We start from the raw sequence: 14,448 nt of genomic DNA on the forward strand, positions 1-14,448 counted from the left end.
TAACAATACCATAGCCTCACCCTAGAAATTTAAAGGATGGTGGTATATTCTGACTGTAAAAATAGCATAATGTTTCTCCATATTTATCTCATGCACAGATTTCTTGCCTCTCCCCCCCTTCCTTTGCAAGTAATATATTGGAGAGGGGAAGGAAGGTTTGTTTGTTGTTACAGCAGTAATTGAATTCACTATTAGAATAGCCTCTTGGGAAATCACCCAGATATCATTCATCATCTGGATCATCTTAGGATTTCTTTATTAATGAGTTGTTACAGGTACATAAATACAATATAATACACTGTACATAGCATTTTTAAGTATCTGAATTCGTTTATTCAGTACTTTTCAAGAAGTGTAAAATGCTGGTAAAAAATACTACATCATTTCATAGATTGCTACTGGGTCTTCAATCAAATAAATTTCCATGCTGAGTAGATTTTCTGAAATCTGAGCTTTTGACACTTCCCTTAACTGAAGCAACAAAAGCATATGCAGATGAATTTCTGCACTTGTGCTACAGACCTGTATGACAAACATGCCTGGGCTTCTTGTAGTTCACCTGGGTGCTATTGTTATACTCCCAGATCCTAGCATGACTGCCACATTGTCACCAAAGTTTAAAGAGTGTTTGCACAATCTTACTTCAGCATAATGCATAATGAACCTCGAATTAATCCTGCTGGTGTGTAGGGTAACGAATTTCTAGTCAAGTTATTTTCTTTGAATGGGGTTGTAAAACACGCCTATATTGCCCATCCAGGAAGTGTGAAGTTGTAAAAAACAAGCTAAATTGCTATATTTTATCTTCTGCTTACCTCTCCATTTATTGCCTTTAGGGACCCAACATCCTCCAGGGAGTGTGACAAATTCTGATTGTATTTACTACTTACAGCTTTTATTAGTTTGTCAATGTGGAAAGAAAAAAAATGATGTATGGGGATTCGTCTAGCTGTGTGTGTGGCTGCTTAAGAACTGGATCCACCTCAGTTGTATGTTCATTGCTCTGTCTCCTTTTGGTCTGATGTCATGCACAACCTACATCTATAAATCTGCATTTCCTCACATGTGAAGAGTAAATACTTTACTAACCTTCGAGTAGTTGTGTAACTAGTTGGGTAGCTGCTAGCCAAACAGTATTTTTTCTGTTCCATAATTTGCCCATTTCTCCTCTTTCTACCTTTCTTACACTTTCATTTTCTTACATTATGGGTTCTTTATGTTGCAGAAGTTAGGAAGAGTTTGGCTGTTGAAAGAATTGCTGTTTGCTTCTTCACTGGTACTAATCCAGTGAAGGGAGTTCAGGCATCAGCAATAGTTCTACAAAGCTTGTAAAGATCATTCTATGAAAGGTAATTTTTTTATTCTAGTCTGAAACAATTGTGAATCTTATTAAAACTCATGCCTAAGTAATTTGATTTCTGAAGTAGACAAATACATAGTATGCAGCATAAAGTAATTTTGTAAAGCCTTTTAGATCATGTGAGATTGAATCACTTCCTTTGAAGCATTCTCTAAGTATGCATTCATTAGAAGAAGCTGCATATTTGGAATGGAAAAGTAGCCTGATCAAAAACCTACATTTGCAATTTTGTGATGTTCTGGTTGTCAGAAATAACTGATGTTGGTAGAAAAAATTTATTTCTCTGAACCATGTTATTGAAAATACAAACAGCATTAATTACGGAATGCTAGGAAACAAATAGCAGTTTGGAAATATGAATATGAAGCATGAGTTACAAGGGGAAGGCTTCTTTTGTCAGAATTCTCTTATGGAAGTTTTGAGAAGATGCAGTTTTATCTTGTTAGAAAAACTACTGTTTTTGAGCTGAGTTCTGCCCTTATTACAGAGTTTCTTTTAGCATAACAAACAAGATACATAAACAATGTATATACAAAAAAGGTATATACACTGTAAAAATAAAAAAATACATATGTAAACAATGTACTTTAACCTTCTCAGCCTTTTTGTCCTGCATGTCTTACATCACCACGATGGATCTTATTCAGAAACTTCATCTTTAACTTGTAATTTATTATTGTGACAAGAACTGCAGAGAAAACTGAATTTTTATGAGAAAATAAGGCATTTTTCATATAACTGTTTTTTCCACACAATGAATTTGAATATTTTCAAAAATTCTCTTCAAGTCTAATGCAATGAACATTGCCAAAATACTGCCCAGATCAGTTCTGCTTCACCAAGGCTGGTGCAACAATTAGGATTCAAATTACAGCCCATACTGTTAAGCCAAGGTGGTAACTTGATCACTTGAGGGATAATATATTCAATGTTTTTTCTTTGTGATACTCTGTAATAAGTACTCCGTAGTTAGCCCAAGTTCTGCTGGGCACTTTGGTGTGATAGAAAACCTATCTCATCTAGATTTTCAATTTTCAGAGAAGCCAGAGGAGTTGATAAACCCATCAACTACTGAATTTCAGTAAGATCTGGATACTTGGTCTTTGTTAACCTCCTCTGAAAAATCAGTAGCAGTTCTCACAGAGGCACCACCATTGCAGACTCCTTTCCTCAGAAAAAAATTAACTCTATCCCAGCAGGGAGAAAGGTGAGAGGAGTCATCAGACTCTGCATGCCAAATCAACACACTTAAGCCCAACTTCCAGTCACCAGCCCTAAGTTTTATGTGAATATTCTGTCAGATTGTGGCCTTCTTGGCAGGTGACATTTCCCATGTATGCGTGTTTGTGATTGTCTATGTCTGTGCGTGTGTGTGTCTGTGTCCATGTATCTGTATGTCTGTGTCTATATCCCGTGTGTACTTATCGTGTGTCTGTGTCCCTGTGTGTCCGGATCCCTGTGTCCATATGCGTGTGTGTGTCCCTGTGTGTGCCTCCATGTCCCTGTGTGTGTCCCTGTTCCTGTGTCTCAGTCCCTGTGTGTGTGTTCGTGTCCCTGTGAGTGTCCCTGCCCCTGTGAGTGTGTCTGTGAGTGTGTCCCTGTCCCTGTCCCTCTGTCCCTGTGTGTTCCTGTCCCTGTGTCTCTGTCCCTGTAAGTGTGTCTCTGTCCCTGTAAGTGTGTCTCTGTCCCTGTGAGTGTGTCCCTGTCCCCGTGTCTCTGTCCGTGTGTGTCCCTGTCCCTGTGTCTCTGTCCTTGTGTGTGTGTGTTCGTGTCCCTGTGAGTGTGTCCCTGCCCCTGTGTGTGTCCCTGTCCCTGTGTGTCCCTGTCCCTGTGTTTGTCCCTGTCCGTGTGTGTCTCTGTCCCTGTGTGTCCCTGTGTGTGTCCCTGTGTGTGTCTCTGTCCCTGTGAGTGTCCCTGTGAATGTGTCCCTGTCCCTGTGTGTCTCTGTCCCTGTGTGTCCCTGTGAGTGTCCCTGTGAATGTGTCCCTGTCCCTGTGTGTCTCTGTCCGCGCGTGTCCCCTCACCCCTGTGTGTGTTCGGTGTGCCGCCAGGGGGCGCGGTGCCGCTCTCGCCGCTCCCGCCCGCGGCCCCTCCCGCGGGCCGTGCTGGTCTCAGCGGGCCGGGCCGGGCCGGGCCGGGCCGGGCCGGGCCGGGTCCCTCAGGGCGCCGCTCGGGCCGGGCCGGGGTCACCGGCAGCCGCGGCGTGTGGGTAATGTCGGGACCGGACACGGCAGACTTCTTCCCTTTGCCAGCCTTTCTCCGCTCTCCTGAGGGATGGATTATGTAACTTGACTCTGCGGTCTCCGGAGTTTTACCAATTTTCAGCTGACCTCATTTCAGTGGGCTAAATAAAATAGGTGTAATTGGTGGTTGGAGAACTATTTCAGAATTTCCGCTGTGCCTGTATGTATTTACTTCTCTAAGCTCTCCTACGTAGCCTATAGATGTGCATAATTTTCAGCGAAAAACAGCATTCTCCTCACATGTGGAAGACATTAAACAGTATCTGTTTCTGCTGCTTGTTTCACATTCTCGTGCCATCATTTATTATTTCTAAAAGTAAACATATGTGAATTCTACATAAACAATAATGTGGGATTTTCTTCTAATTTCTCTGTAGAGAGTAGAAACACACTCATGACTATGTCCTGAGAAGGCAGGGCTTGCCAAAAAACACAGTAGATACTTTTCAGAGCAAAACAGTGCATGTCAAGTATCTGATGAGTCATAAAACCTCAAGTTAGTGTAAGCAGATGTTGGTTACAGCTCACATGGATGGGAAGTACATAATCATCACCCCGATAGCCTCCCACTGTCCGTTTCTGGTCCAAGAACTTCCCCAAAAGTGTGGTTTCAATTTTATGGAAAGTCTTTGAAATTTGGCACAGTTTCCAAAAGTATGTAGGAAAAAAAAAGTCTGCCAGAGGTTTGGCCTCCAACTGTGAAAACAGACACTGCCTTTTCAAACTCCTCTCCTAGATCTACTGACCAACACCCAGAAGAGAGAATTTACATTCTTTTAGAATACGACAGAAAAATGAAGGTCTGTATACTCCTGAATTCAATTTTTGGTAGCATTTACATCCTTTGTTTTAAGCTGCACAAGGCCAGGCTCTGATGTGAAAATATTTGCTTTAAAGAAGAAGGAAAGGGAAGTCTTTTCATGTACTGCAGGGACGTTTTTTGCTTGTTGCTTGGACGGATTACAGCAGTTAGAGAGAAGGAGGATTTCATTATTTACCAGCCATGGAAGCAAACTTCGGGCAATACTAAAAATGTAATTATTGTTTGTTTCTGTTCTGCAGACCCGGCTAAAAATCATATTTGGCGTGGTTATATGCCTTTTGCTTTCCTTATTACTTATGTGTATTATACTGCTTCCATCAAGAGGTAAGGTATTTCTAATCTAATGTAGTGTAAAATGCAGTATCTTTGGCTGTTGTGGCTTCTAAAGTTCACAAAAGTTTATCAAATTGTGTTTAGGATTATCATGTCAGAATTGTTATGGCTTTATCACTTTACAGAAACGTAATGACAGCTGAAATAACCTGAAGGTAGAATTGAAATGCCAGCAGATGTTGAAACAAGGAACTCCTTGAAGTGAAAAGCACCTGAATTAACTTCACTGTGCATGATATATAATGTTCTTAGTCACAGCTGCAAAAATAACCCTCAGATCTTCTCATATTATTTTTCTGTATTGGAAGTTAGGAGACTTTCCCAAACTGTTAGTAATTTTCTTTAGCTTGGTGAATTTGCATTTAGTTTGAAATGCTTGTGTAATAATTACAGAAGTTCTGTATCCAATTACAAGTTAAACATATTTTTTTGTAGATGGGGTATGATGAATTATTTGTGAGTATATTCAATCTTGCATTTGAAAATTAAAGTCAGCATTGTACAAAATAGGGATGGATCATTTGCTCTAGTATTATTACTCCAGCTGTAGGTAAATCAACCCAGTGTGGTCTGCTGGTTCCCCTGGTGAAGCTTGAAATGAGTTTTGAAATTTTGAACATGAGTGGCACTGACTTGATGGGTAATTGTTTTATATGACAAGTTAGTAAGGGCAATACAAGTATTTACATGACCCTATCACTATAGCAGATTATTTGGATGTGTCTGTAATAACTAAAATATTAATAAAAGGCTTATATTCTGATAACAATATCTATTTAAAGGACATTTTTTCTATTATTATTCTTGTTTTAGTGTGTGACTAGGGGGACTGAGATGGAGAAACAATTTTGTGTTTACAACTAAATGTTATAAAATCAACCAACTGCTTAAGTCTTGTGAAAGTTACGTCTTGCAGTTAATATGGGTTAAAATAGGTTTTGTGAAAGGTGAAATCTCTTTCAAATCTGATATTTCTGTGACTAATGTTTATCATGGTTTGTTGAAAGAAGGGTTGAAGGTTTCTGAAGCAGTTAGGGATGATTCTGTTATGCAGCATTTTAATATGAGGATAGATATATATCAATTATATATATATATATCTATAGATAGAGATATAGATAATGCATATATATTATGCAGTGCTGGAAGAGAAACCACCTCAGAATGACCGGTGTGACTTCTACTGTCAATAGTGGGGTGCCAGATTTTTTGTCTAGCTAAGCGTGTTAAAATCAGATTTTGCTATGAGGTAAATGCATGGTATGAAGTCAGACTTACTCCCATCAGATCTGCATTTTATGACAGGGATAGCAGAATATTTTTATGGTATTTAATTTTTAAAAATAATAGTGAGGAAACAAAGAGGTTGGAGACCAAGGATCAGTTTGGCAGCCTGAAGAAGTTGAAAAAGATGATGGAAGGTACTGTGGGGGAAAGTGAATGTGGTTTTTTCCCCTCTCCAGTTTCACATACAGCTCACTGGCCTCTTCAGTACCTCAGCAATTATGAAGAACTCTTGTCATCTCTATTGGAATAGTGAGTCGATAACCAGTCATACCAAACATCATATTTAGATCCAGTAGGGTGATAAAGAAATGATCTTACTTCATTGAATGCTTTCAGAGGAGCATTTTAGACAATTGAAGAACACTGTTATGTCCAACACACAGTTATGTTGGATGTGTCAGATTATGCCTTCTTATTCTCAGGTGGAGCTGCAAGTGCTGCAGTTACCTGCAGTTAACTGTAAATGCCTTAACTTTTTAAAATTCTAAGTAATCTGCTGATCAGTTGTAAATGAAGAAATGTAAATTAATTTTGCAGTTACAAATTTTGCAAGCTGAAGACAGACAGGAAGTGGCTACACAGCTGGAATGTTGTTTGTACATTCCGGCTTTACCAGTGCTCGACTGAAAGGATGTGGCAATCTAGGAAGACAATTAATTATATATGAGAAATGTATAGACACAGACCAAATACATTTCTACTTAAGTAATCTGCAAAGGAAAATGGAAAGAGCAGTTAGTTCTGGTTTTGTCTGCTAAGTTTCTAGTCATTTCATGTTCTTCAGACTTCTCAAAATCTGATAGATGGTTTTGATTTACACATGCAAGTGTATAAAAATGTCAAAAATTCTCAAAAGTTAACTGAAAAATTTTTTTTTTGAGAGGCTATTAACAGGCAAATACTTGCATTTATTAGACAGTTTCTGTGGAGCTCAGAAGAGCAAGGTGGCAATCTCTGTGTAGCAAATGGCATGCATGCCAAAGAAACCACTGACCTTTTTTGACACATCTTTGAATTAGGAATGTGTGGTGGGATATACCTGCAGTGATTACCCAGCTATGATACCACAACTCCAGACAGTTCAGAAAGGAGCTTTTCACTTGTGCAGTGGTGTACCTAGTCCCGTTCTTCTGCAGTATAAACAAGGAGGAAAATACCTGTCTGCAGTTGAAAAGCGATAGTGGGACCACAGGCAGAATTACAATTAACTGTATGTATTGCTTAGGCTTCAAATTAATCTCTTCTGCTATTTTTAGTGATTATCCAAAGTCGTGTCTGTCGCAGTTTCTGTTCCCTGTGTACTCTTGGCCTAGGTCTGAGTCCCAATCCCTGTTTCTCTGTCACAGGGCTTTCATGGCTGAGCAGCCAGTTTCTTAGGAAGAGATAGTGTTCTCTGCAATACCTCAGCCAAATCCAAAAGTAGAAAAGCAGGTTCAGTTGATGTGAGTTCATGCTGAGTGTGACCAAAATTCTGGAGCATGAGGGTTGGAATCTATTTATGGTGCTAAACTGAGTTTTGTGTTTCCTCATATTGGAGGAGCCTGTGCTTCAGCTATTCAGCATCAGCCCACAGAGATGAGAATGGAAATTCCAGTCCAGAAGCAGACAATAATACCATGCTAACCAGTTCTCCTTTGGCATGTCCTTTACTTGATGTTTAGCAGTGGATGCTAAATAAAATGCTTATTAAAATACATATGTGTTAAATACATATAAAATACACATATGTAGAACTACATATAAAAAATACCATATACAGAAACAACAATACTTTCTGATTATTATGTATGCTTGCTTTAATTTGGCAAGACTTGACACAATTTATAAGGATGCACATTAGAACATGTGGAATAAGCCATAAGCCAGGAGAGCTTTGAAATATAAAGGGTTGTGTTGGTTTACCCGTATCCAGTCTTTGAAATTGAATAATCCTGGTAATACAAACAGAATTTCAAAATGATGGAATGATGTGAATAATCTGAGTTTAATGTAACTGCAAGTTTTGCTGTGTTTTAATGTTCTCTCATGACAGTGAACTGAAAGGCAAAGAAGTTATCTGTATAAAGCCAGTGATAATTATTAGATGTTTACAGACTTTTATCACTACAATTATACATGCAAGTCCAATACACTCAAATGCGTGAGTGAGTAATTATGATCATTGAATATATAAAGCAAGTTACACTGTGAAGCAAAATAACCAAATCAGTGCACAGAGAAATGCAGGATTGCACCCTGTAAATGTGGAAATGGACCACAAAGGATTAAAACTGAGGCAGTGGGGTGGTGAAGGGAAGTGAGCAAAGCTGAAATTTGGTAAGCTTTCATTTCTGTGGTTGGCTCTGCTGTTTTCTTCCTTTTCATCCCTGGGCGTTTTTTTCATCCTTATTATTTCACAGAGGAACAAACCACAATGAAAGAATTTGCCAAGCCTACCAAGAGCCATCCAAATTAATATTTCAGCGCTCTATAGTGTGCTGAAGATACATAAAGTAATTTTCATGTTAGTGTCTGGTTTGTGAGCAGAGATTTCGGATACTGTTACTGAACAAGTCTCTAGTTACAGAAGAAAGAATCAGCAACAATTGTGGGAAGCTATTGAAGGTGCTGCTGCTATCTTCTGTTACCTAAAAACAAGCATTCAAAATTTTAAGTACTCAAGTGAGAAATGGTTGTGTTCAATTTTTTTGCAGTACGGTGGTAGAAATTCCAATCTTAGTTGCGTATTTCAAATTCCGATCTTAGTGGGCACACAAAATCAATAGTCATAATAAATCCTCACGGAATATTAAGTATGTAAGGGTGAAATAGCTACACGGGGAATGTTTAAATTAGAGTTGTGAAAATTCGACCAGAGATAAGAAGTTTGTGATATTGCTTGTCTCTTATGAGAGATGAGAGATGGAACCAGGTAATTTTACCAGATTAAGGTATCAGAAAGGACTGCAAATTTTAAGCTTTCTATAGAAACAACCTTGGTAATAGATCTTGATTTCTTTTGCTAATAAGCTTATTCACTGAGAGAATTTTAACTGAGAGATAGTGATAAGTAATCATCATTCAACATAACTAGAAATGGATTCTTTGGAATTATCTTCTGTGCCATTTTTTTAAAGTCTGCCATTTTCTATGTTTTTCACTAGTGTATCAAAGATTTTTAATATGCAGTCATAGTATTATCAAGAGGAATTAACTTCTTATTGAACTTCTTGGGATATTTTCTGGACATATTGCTAGCTCAGAGTTTATGCAGACAGGTTTTTGCCTCTGGATTGGCATTCAGTTTTATTCTGTGTGACAGATTTCTTCTGCATTAGTGCAGACAAGGCTTATGTCAACAGTCAACCTGACATGTGTATTCCACAGTAAGTAATAGTCACTTAGCAGAAGAAAATATGTATTATCATTGCAAAGTACCATAGCAGACAATATGAAGAAACATTTCCCAGGAAGTCAGTGTGATCTTAGCAGAGAGGGCAACTAATGAGCAAGTGATGGAGCATGATATGAAACCTGAGAGCAACGAGTCATCTTGATTATCCGACTGTCATCTGAGAGCTCTGAAGGAACAAACAGGGGAAGTGGCAAAGATCTACTAATCTGCAGTGTGATATCTCTGCTACCTCTGAAAACCCTGGCAGAAATCCCTTTGATTTTAAAGGAGGAAGATAGTGTCCAGAATGCCTAGACCTGAAAGCTGCTGTTATTGTGCTGTTGAACTTTAAAAATTGGCCTTTATCAGAAAAGTTCAAGTGTCTTTTGAGAATTAAATATTTTGATTACTCTCATTCTTGTGAATTGCATAGGGTCTACACAGGAACTGCACAGCATAATCCTCTTCTTATCCAATTGATCTTGAATTTTCTTTTAAAATCTGCTCTATCTTAAGTTTTTTAGTCTTGGGGAAAAATATAGCCAGACAAGAGCCAGAAAACCAGCCTCTAATTCTTGCATTATCTTAATACACTCATCTGACCTGCTTAGAAATCAAATATTTGAGTACCTGTCTTTCAAGAATCATTGTAAATTTTCTTTTGCAGCATTAAATAAAAAGTTCAAGTTTAGGTTCACTCATTCATCGCTTTTCAGCATTATTTTTACCTGCATTTCTTCATCAATGTTTTTCATGTGACTACTAAGAAATATATGTGGATGGTGATTATTTTGCAAGTCATCTTCTAAGAATGATTAATGAGGCATGTACAAAATTTGGAAGTAAGGATTTGTAGGCACATCCTGTTGTTTGACCATTTGCTGAACGTATGAAGGTCTTGATTAAAATAGTTGCCTCTACAAGTTCATTAAACCCATGCTTAAAAAAAAAACCAAAAACAAAACACCAAACAAATTTGTCATTTGTGTGGAAAAGGCTATTTGGACTCACAAGGGCTTCAGGTAAATGTGTCTGAGTGAATAAATGGTTGAAATAAATTAGTTTGTCTAGTTAATTCCCAAAGATGGGTCTTTCAGAGGCTAAAGAAAACCTTATCAGAACAGTAACAGAGAACTTTCCTTTCTGCTGCATCTACCCTTTCCATATCTCCAGTACTATGGTATCCTCACTGTTCCATGGCACTAAATACAGAAGAAAGAAAACTCTGGAGTAATATTTTTTTTGCCTCTTTTCATTAACAGAAACTTTTTTTCTTATTCTTAGTTGTCAACACAGATGATGGCCCCAGAGCTCTTACATTGGAGGATTATTTGAATGGAAATTTCCAATATAAAACATTTTTTCCATATTGGGTGTCAGGTAAGTAAAACCTTTTCTCAAACATAGATAAGCCTTTCTAATATGTATTTCAATAGTGATTTGCACAGACTGAGAAAAGGATTTTCCTTCCAGTTTTACTTTGAATGAATGCTAACTATGAAATTAAACAATGTGTTAGTCAAAACTTACGGTTGAAATTTACTGTTCTGTCAGTCATTCTAGAAAATCCAGGTATTTGATGTTTCAACAGACATGTCTGAGTCAATATAAACTATAATTTTACAGAGGGTTTCAGTGTTTTATTTCTTTTACTGTCATATTCATTGCAGCAAGTGAAAGAAATTTGTCAATGTGTCAGTCATTCCTTAAGCAATCTCCTTTTCACAGCACTTTTTCACTTGTAGTGATTGAGGTAGTCTGTCTTACAGGCCCTGTTCTTTGTTTTCAGTAGTACCTGGCTCTGCAATGAGGCCAGCTGTTCTTATTTCATTTAAGGAAGTGCTGACACTGCTGAAATTCCTGAGTTCCAGGATATTGCATAGAAGATAAAGTTGAATTTCTAAGTTCATTAAGGTGGAGACATGAAGTTAATTGCTGCTGATATAAACGTGTCTTTGTGTGGCTGAAGTGCTGCTCTTGTCACTGAATTGCACAGTCCAGGCAGACTGGAGCAAGCCTGGATTACATTCTAGCACACATACTACTCCCATCTCTGTGCTGCCTCAAGCACTGTTCTCTGCCAGTAGCAAGAAGCATTGTGCCCTTTAACGTGAAGTCTCACCAAGCTAGTTTTACCCCACCATTTTAGAAATGAAGTAAAGCCTTATATGGCATTGCTTGCAGTGGTTCAATTTTACAATTAACAGTTTGAAGTATGTTGATGCCACTTGTATGATTTAAAAATTAGATCTCTGTTTGTCAGAATTCTGTCTGAATGTCTGAAGAATGTAGGCAGCATATCACCTAAACCTAATATTCTTCTTCTCTCTTTATAGCTTTCTCACTTAGACTTATCTTTCCTTTTAACAGTCACAAAACTCGCACAAAAGTCATGCCATAGATTCCATAGATAGGCATGCCTACAGCATTCCATATGTCTACATCTCTTCTGAAACAAGGAGTTAAAATTATATATCTCATCCTAAGGGTGATTTTAAAAACAAATACTGTTACACAAATCACACAAGAGTGCTCAGAAGATCCAAGGGTGATCTAATTTCCTAAAAATGAACATCTTCACAATGTTTCAGGCTGCTTTTCAATTTTTAATCTTGTTTTCTAGCTACACCAAATATGCAATTCCTTCTCTGTTTTTAGCAGTGAAAATAATAGTCTGAAACTAAAATTCTGGTCTTCATCCTCTACCAAACTATATCTCAGATCTTGAGCACCGGCAGGGTTAAATTCCATTTTCAGTGAAGCCCACTCACCCTCATTTTGTAGGACTTGTGTGAGTAAGGGCAGAGTCATGCAGTGTCAGTTGCATGGTACTGCTATTATCTGCAGAATATACAAATGAGAATGTTCGGGTAAAATGATAAACAAAGATATTTTTCTTTTAAAAATTTTCATTTTGATACTGACTTTCTAATGAGTCTGTCACTGGCATTCTTAATCAGACATTGATGAGAATAAAATCTGGCATTTAATTGTAAAGTTAAATAGTTGATCCTCTGTGCAGTGTATAATCTCAAGAATGTACTCAAGAACCCTGAAAACAGTTTCTTCATAACTCTACCTCAGCATCATTAGAAGAAAAACATTTTTAATGTAGATGCCAAAAGATATTTGCTTAAAACCTATTCTTTGAAATAGGTGTGAATCCGTTGATAAACAGATTTGTTCTGTAGTATCTTTTGTGAAGGTAACAGACATTTTATCTTGTTTATAAAGATAATGAATATCTCCATCAGTCTGCAGAAGATGATATTATTCTTTACAATGTTGAAATTAATTACGCAACCACCATCATGACAAACAGCACAATGGTATGTACTTTTTTAATTAATAAAAAGGCAGAAAAGTGCATTTGTATTTCAAGTTACAATTTAGAAGCAAGTGAGACTAGAATCTAATCTTCTTAATTTTTCAGAAACAAGTTAATGCTTCAAATTACGTGATGTCATCAGACCAATATTTCATAGCTCTGGAAAGCAATTATTCAAAGGTAATTATTTTAATATAACTCTTAATGTAATGTTTAATTTTATTTAGTATTTTGTTGATTGTGTTTACCATAGATAAATATTTCTTGGTGCTTTCTTGAGAAAGGGGTAGGCTGTGAAGAGGAGCTGATTATTTGTAATTAGATTATCTTTTTCAAGGCTAATAATACTCTCTTGCTTCATTCATGCAGCTGTGGAGATACTCTTATACAGCATCATATCACATTTATGATCTCATAAATGGGTAAGGCCTGGTATTTCTTACAGAGAGCTGTGGTGAATACACTGTAGTGATGTGCTTGCAAGCATTCACTTCAAAGCTGTAGTAATGTGACTACCAACTTGCTTTGCTTTTGCCTAAATCTGTCAGGTTACTTGGTTGCTTGAGAAAAAAAATGTTCTCTAGGAAAAATCATACTTTTTTTCATCTGGATTGATTTCTATTTCATATCCTAAAACTTTCACTGCTCAATATTCTCTTTTGTCTCCATCTCCTTCTACTAATTCATTATTTTTATCACTGATCTAATCTTCAGCTTTCCTAAAACTCTTGTAACGCTCATCCTGCATTCCTCAAAAGTCCAGAGCTTCTCCCATGGTATTTGGTCTCTTTCCCAAGATTGCCCAAACCACTCCCCTTTCCACCCAAATCCAAGGGAGGCCATCTGCCTCTGCAGTTATCTTTTCATGCTGTAAGTAGCAGTGTGACCAAATTCTTCTTAGTTCTGAGCAACAGGGGCTGTACTGAGCTGCACCGTTCTTGGGAAACTGTTGGCTCAAGGTGACAGGAAGAAGTTGCTGCAGACTAATGTGAGTAGAGAGGTACAGGATCCTCAACAAGGGCTGGACGTGCTGCTGTCACACCTGCCTCCGTGTATGCTGAGTTCACATTTCCCAATAACCTGCTGAGACTGTGATGCAGACTGCAGCTACAGCAAATGACTGTAGGTGCTTGTGCAGCATTTGGAAAGAGATATGGCTGGTTCCTCAGGCTGTTGGATAGGTTTTCAAAGGAGCAAGTTTAAGCCTTTGCCAGCACTGGTGCACAACGTGTTAACTGCATGCCTCTGCCTGCCTTAATTGTGCATTGCTCGAGAAACAATAAGCAATTAGAAAATAACTTTGTGACTTTTTTATTAATGTACAGTATAATGATCCATTTGCACTGTGCACAAAAAGCCATCTCAACTTCTTTCCTTTTTTTAGTGGTTTTGTAACAGAAAATCAGCTTCCACATAAAATTCAGTATATATCCTGGTCACCCGTTGGACACAAATTGGTTAGTAAAGATAATTAAGTGCTAGAATGAGTTTGCTTTGTATGGCTAAAAGACATTTATCTCCCTTTGGTTATGAGCAATAATGACAAAGAAAACAGTTCTAACTTGTTCAGATTTTACTGTCTGTCTCAATAGAAAAATAATCCATGTTCTGAGGTACATTATGCGTTTCAGTTTTCTCACCAGTCTCTATCCAGAATTGACCCAAATAATTTTATATAAGATTAAATGCAGTTTCAAGGCC

The 14,448-nt window shown here is 37.7% G+C and overlaps 1 protein-coding gene across 1 annotated transcript in view; it reads left to right on the top strand.

Moving 5' to 3' along the window:
• Nucleotides 1-4,270: 4,270 nt before the first annotated feature.
• Nucleotides 4,271-14,448, top strand: part of FAP (fibroblast activation protein alpha) — a 36,936-nt gene continuing 26,758 nt past the window's right edge. The window contains exons 1-7 of the mRNA XM_014880896.2: nucleotides 4,271-4,403; nucleotides 4,666-4,750; nucleotides 10,704-10,799; nucleotides 12,654-12,748; nucleotides 12,853-12,927; nucleotides 13,117-13,169; nucleotides 14,132-14,204. Of these exons, the coding sequence (XP_014736382.2) occupies nucleotides 4,398-4,403; nucleotides 4,666-4,750; nucleotides 10,704-10,799; nucleotides 12,654-12,748; nucleotides 12,853-12,927; nucleotides 13,117-13,169; nucleotides 14,132-14,204 (483 nt within the window). The 5' untranslated portion in view covers nucleotides 4,271-4,397. The remainder of the gene's footprint in view (nucleotides 4,404-4,665; nucleotides 4,751-10,703; nucleotides 10,800-12,653; nucleotides 12,749-12,852; nucleotides 12,928-13,116; nucleotides 13,170-14,131; nucleotides 14,205-14,448) is intronic.

The sequence above is a fragment of the Sturnus vulgaris genome, chromosome 7, assembly GCF_052056855.1.
Source record: "Sturnus vulgaris isolate bStuVul1 chromosome 7, bStuVul1.hap1, whole genome shotgun sequence".
NCBI classification, from domain to species: Eukaryota; Metazoa; Chordata; class Aves; order Passeriformes; family Sturnidae; genus Sturnus; species Sturnus vulgaris.